At 33.7% G+C, this 5649-nt stretch overlaps 1 protein-coding gene across 3 annotated transcripts; it reads right to left on the minus strand.

The window, feature by feature from the left end:
• Positions 1–611: 611 nt before the first annotated feature.
• LOC129298695 (serpin-ZX-like) lies at positions 612–4044 on the minus strand. Of its 3 annotated transcripts, none has more exons than XM_054937112.1 (3): positions 3889–4044; positions 2518–2988; positions 612–1620 (listed from the first exon to the last, which is right to left on the minus strand). In XM_054937112.1, the coding sequence occupies exons 2-3, from the start codon at positions 2905–2907 to the stop codon at positions 844–846; spliced, it is 1167 nt and encodes a 388-aa protein (XP_054793087.1). In that variant the 5' UTR covers positions 2908–2988; positions 3889–4044; the 3' UTR covers positions 612–843. The 3 variants fall into 3 exon arrangements, with proteins under 3 accessions (XP_054793087.1, XP_054793088.1, XP_054793089.1); XM_054937113.1 differs by having other exon boundaries at positions 2518–2984; positions 3889–4034; XM_054937114.1 differs by lacking the exon at positions 3889–4044 and having other exon boundaries at positions 612–1583; positions 2518–2535.
• Between the last annotated feature and the right edge of the window lie 1605 nt (positions 4045–5649).

Consider the following 5649-nt stretch of genomic DNA (forward strand, 5'->3'; position numbering starts at 1 on the left):
CACTGGGCTGAGGATTTAATTTCAGCGGCATCAAGAACTTCATTTTTATATTTTTGAAAAATTCTTAGAGAAATTTGATACACTAGTCATCTATAAATTATCCAATAAAACATGACATTCAGATGTCATTAAATATAAATTAATACATTAATAATAAACATTGAAACAAAAGGAAAAAAATTAAATAGGCATTCTATTATAAAAATAAAACTCATTAAAAATAATGACATAATATTTTATTTAATTAAATTGGTGTATTTTATTTCTTTTTTTTTAAAAAAAAAACGAAACGGTTCATATCTCATGTTTTGTTGGCGTTGTTACCAATTCACACCCCATTTACGTTTTGATTCCGTCAATGATTTAAAAACCACATAGGGAATTTTGTCTGTTCTAGCTTTTCCTCACGCTTGTTTCATTTTGATAATCAAATTTCATTCCCCCCGCTTCTTGGTCATTATTCGTAACGTTAACGTATTCTCTCGTTATACATTTTTCATAATTCTTCGTATCATAAATATAGTTTGCTTTCACTTCACCGCACTTGTCGTGCCTAATCCGTTATTTGATTTATGTGAGTTGGTTATTATATGACGGTCAGTCAGTTTGCATAGTTTTCAAATGGCATCCTTCAATTAAATCATACTATTCAATACAGCAAATCATTTTTAATATAATAAATATGGTTAATCTCAAACTTTTTTTTTTTTTCCTCGCTGCACTTTTCTCATATGCACCCATTAAAGTTTACACCTATTTAGTACAAGTACAAAGCATAGGTGGTCTCTCAGATTACACAGGAGATAATTTGCTTAGACAACATAAACAACATGTCAACCCAATTCAGCCAGCAAGAGGATGGAGCACCTTTCCAACAAACAGCAGCGTTCCAGTCATATCTTCTCTAACAACAAAGAGGAAAGGGTGGTCTGCTACAAAGTCTATCTTAGATGGCAAGCCCCTCAATTTTATTACAGCAGCACTAGCTGCAGCAGCTTCAGTGCCTTCTTCGTTGACTTCAATGAAAGCCTTATGGAATATGCTGGAAACATGCAAGTTCTGACCAACTAAAGAATCCACCATTTCTGTCAATTCTCCCCCAGAGAAAGGCAATGTTACCACCCCCAGTTCCTTCAGCGCGTTGGATATTTCAACCCCATAAGAAATCTTAAATTTTGGGATCCTAAAGTCACCCACTTCCTCTTGGGTTTGAGGAATATGACGTTCCAAGAACCCAGATTGTGAACCCAACTTCTCAATCAAAGCTGGCAGCCCGTCATTTGCATCTGGAAGAAGGAAATACATGGTGAAACGACGTTTATCTTCACCTTGCTTGTAAGGAAGACCAAGGACTTTGAACCCATCACATGCTCTAATAAACTGTTTTTTCTTGCTGGTCATGAAGGGAGCCTTCACTAAGCCCCCGCTCCCAAGGTGAAAGTCATATTCTTTGGTTGCTGATGCATCAAACTTATCATTCCAGGCTCCTTTAAAGTATAATGCATTAGCGAAAACGAGTCTGGTAGAGTTGTCAAGAGATCCCATAGGAAGAACCTCTTTAATAAGGCCACTCGTCTCCTTTTCTGCCCAAGCATTAATTTCTTGGGTCACTTGAACAGCCTATATAAATCATAACAATCACTTTATCACTTAATTATATTCAAATACTTAAAGTATAACAAAATTGTTGTGCTTGGTTCCCTTAAATTCCTTGCTTATATTAGATAATTACTAATAGTTTACATCAGGAGCAGAAAACACACTTTAGAAGAGGGTAGCAACTAGACATGCAAATGAAATAGGTTTTTCGCCATGCTTTAGAAGCATTAGTATCAAGTTAGTTGCCTTTTATCAAATTGCAAGAAATTTTGGGATTAGTTCACAAGTGCCACAAACTTTCTATGATAAGGAACAAGGCAATCATGTAACATCTCATTTAAAAACTATTTGGATTGATCACGCCTTTAAAAAGAATATAGATAGATGACATGTAAATCAATTAAAAAAACTACTTTACACCCTGAAATATTTACTCTGTGAAGATGAGAACTGGAAAAATGATTTGTGTGTGGGACAAAAAGCTATGGAGAGAGATTGTAAGGGGTGCAAGGACTCAATTACTCAAAATTTCCTCACACAACAAAATCTGATGATGTTCTCTAAGTCAGTTGTTAAAACAACATACGCAAACCACAAGCTACAAGTTGATTCCCAAATAATGTATGTTCCAAGCAATACAGGTAGATTAATATAAAAGCCCTGTCGTATCACTCAGTGCTTTCAACTCACATAATCTAGTTTCACTTACAATAACATGCATTAAGAATCTAATTCTTCTTTCCTAGTTTTACCAGATTTTTTCCCTTTCAAAAAAAAAAAAAAATCTCCCAATTGCATGCCAATTGAAAAAATTGAAGCTAAATTAAGAAACTGCAAACAAAATAATCAAAAAGATTCAAAATTACATTCACAAGCATGATTATTTATTAATAATGTACAAGAAAGACAGGATTGTACCTTGGTTTGGAAGTCCGCTTGAGACAAAGCAGCTTTATAATCAGAGTCAACAATCTGTTTGAAAGAAGGCTTGAGAGAAAGAGATTGATCGAGCCAGAGACCATTAGCAAAACACAAGCAGGGGCCACCACTGAGACTACCATCAGCGAAGACAACGGCGATGAGCTGAGAGGCAAAGGAGTTGAGATGATCTGTGGAGTTACACTTGAGGAAGGAGAGAAGTTGATCAAGTGTGGAACCCTTGGAACCAGCAGCAATGAGGCTAAGCACCACGTGGATGGACAAGGGTGAAAGCACCAAGTTATTGTTCTCGTCTCCCTTCAACAATAGATGCTTTGCAAAGCTCAATGAGACATCCGTTTGATTACTGATTGCTTCTCGCAAGTCCATTGTCCTCGAGTTGATTGCGATCTGCACAATGCTTCTCAAGTTGCCAATTTGCTCCTTTGTAATTTAGAACTTCCAAGCTTCCTTCAAAAGAAACTTTGCAATTAACTTCAACCAAAGTATTGTTCTTAAAAGTTAGTTTAGTTAGAAGATTCTTTAATTAAAATATGATAATTATAAAAATATAAGTATAATAAACACGCTGATGGGCTTTGGACAGGTGTGCCTACATGGCTACTTATGTGTTGGGGAGAAATGAATTTTTCTTGTTTGTTTTCTTTCAGCTTTCTGTGCGGATTGTGTCTATCGGCAATATGTTATAGTTTTAGGATTAGAATGCTTAAAGTGGGTTTTGACGGCCGTAAGAGAAAGCCTAATATTTCACATAGAACTCCTTTCCAGATATAATCAACAAAATACAATGTTAATTCAAAGTTCAATTATCAATTCTGATTGAATTAATTGTGATTACATTAATATATTTTAAGTGACATATATTGAAAACAAAAAAGACATTCATCTATAATCAGAAAAAGCATAGCGTCAGCTGCAAAACATAACGAATATAATCATATGGCAATACCAAGTCCCGCTAAATAAGCTTTGGAACAACAATGAAGTAGCCCAGAAAGAGTAACCAATAAAACCATCTTACTTAGCTCATTAATCGCAATCTTCACCAATGATTAGTTTCCATCAACAATTCTTAAGATATATAAATAAATAAACAGATACTAATTATCATTATCACATATTGTGACCAACTACAGTAGCTGTTTAAACAAGTTATAATCCAAGTTATGGTAAATTCATGGAAAAAACAAGATATGGAACATCCGCACTCTATGATCTAAGGGAAAAGACATGGTCAGTAGGACCAGCTAAATCAAGTAAAGATTATTCAAGCCGAAACGAAAGGAAGTTAACATTCTTAAGTTGAAAAGCTTGCAGTCTGATCATACCGACTAGCAGTTGGGTGCCTACCTATAATACACTGAAATGACTCAATGATGACCACGGAAGACGCCGGCGAAGGAGAGATTTAACCACGGCGACGATTGGAGAGCAGGAGACCGAAGGTATTGGGGGTACTGTTCGGGAAAGAGCTGGGGACGCCGAAGACGGATCGTGCCCATCTCTACATATACTTAATCTAACGGTGTGTTTTTTTTTCTTTTTTGGGTGTAATCTAACGGTTTTATTTTTTCATTTGTTTTCATAAACTTTAGTTTTTTTTTTCTTTTTGCCGACATAACTTTTTGTTAGTCTTAGAAAATCACAACAATTTCCTTAAGTAATAAAAGGCTTTTATGATTATTAATCAGAAATGTTGGGTTTCTTATGGATACTGACTACTTCCAGCGGATCAGTTTAACAGTGTACACTGCACTGGACCGTAATCTTTTTCTTTTTTTTTTCTTGGCCCCTAAATGACCGTAAACTATTTTTTAAGCCATAAAAGACTTTAATGATTTTTTATATATTGTTAGATTTTTTTGTTACGTTCTTTATTAACTCCTTCATGAAAGCTTAAAACCCATACTTTCTTAATTTATATTTTTTAAAACAATAATATAACCAGGTGTTAGATTTTTTTTTTAAACTATCTACTGCTCAACTATTTCATGGAAAATTAATATTTTTAATCTTGAATATGATTTAAAAATTTAAAATAATTTCTAATAAATTAGAGAAGTCCCATTTATTTAAATGAAACCTCAATATGAGTCAGATTATTCAAAGCTTGCTAGTAATATAGCTCTCCTTAATACACTCATTTTATCGTTTTCTTTGCCGATCAGTTTTCTTCTAAAACATTTAATATCATTTTCTAAATCTGACTAATTAACGATTCATTGATTTTTTTAATTCATGGCCAGGGCAAGCGCTGTGCAGAATCGCATTAAAATATCTCTTCACTTTAAGGGTGGAGTATAATAAATTCTATGAAAAATATTAGTGAGATGAGCATGTGGTGCTAGTCAATCAATATATCTATTTGTTTCTTTAAAGATAAAATTAAAAATAACAAATAACGATTCAGTCACGTGTAATTTGATCTCTAAGAAGGTGATAGAGGGGATAGATCCAGTGATTTGTTTTATTCAACATGCTTATTGATTCAATTTTTCATTCCTTGATTAGGATGGAATATCATTTTTTTTTGTTATACTTTGGATAATTTGTATCATGACATCATATACTACGAATAATCGTGGCATGGGAATGATTCATCATATTTTGTTTTTATCAATACTACTTGCCCACGCAATATGGTGCAATAACAGGTTCAAAGAGCAATAACTATCAATAAAAGTTAATCTGATAGATAAATATTTAATCCATAATCTAGTTCTAAGTTTTCTATTGAGTTTAAAGACATATTATGTTCCTGTTGAATTTTTAAATTCAATTTACCTAATTTTTTTATATAAAAAAGAGCAATAATTGTGATGTGCAACAGATCTGGAATATGCCAAAAACCCTATTTTCAGGCTTTCAGCCAAGTCGCAAGACAAATGCATGCCTTTCTAACAATTAACAAACCTCAACATACATATATTTTAGTGTTTCATGTTTACTGGCCAATGTTTTTCACTTCACGTTCCATATGGCTGCGACTGTGACTAAACTTTTGGTGCTATATATTACTCCCTCGAACACTTCTTGTTTATGTTATCTCTAGACCTGTACATTATCTAAGACTTGTTATAAGTCGGAGTTTCTTTGAAATACTTTATTGTT

This window comes from Prosopis cineraria, unplaced genomic scaffold (genome assembly GCF_029017545.1).
Source record: "Prosopis cineraria cultivar Desert tree isolate PC_DT_omini unplaced genomic scaffold, ASM2901754v1 PC891, whole genome shotgun sequence".
Lineage (NCBI taxonomy): Eukaryota > Viridiplantae > Streptophyta > Magnoliopsida > Fabales > Fabaceae > Prosopis > Prosopis cineraria.

What these genes read in the sequence shown, in the direction of transcription:
- LOC129298695 (XM_054937112.1), bottom strand. Translation starts at nt 2,907, where the DNA reads ATGGACTTGCGAGAAGCAATCAGTAATCAAACGGATGTCTCATTGAGC. An exon ending in AAGCGGACTTCCAAACCAAG is followed by an intron (nt 1,621 to 2,517) that starts GTACAATCCTGT and finishes TGATTTATATAG; the next exon opens with GCTGTTCAAGTGACCCAAGA.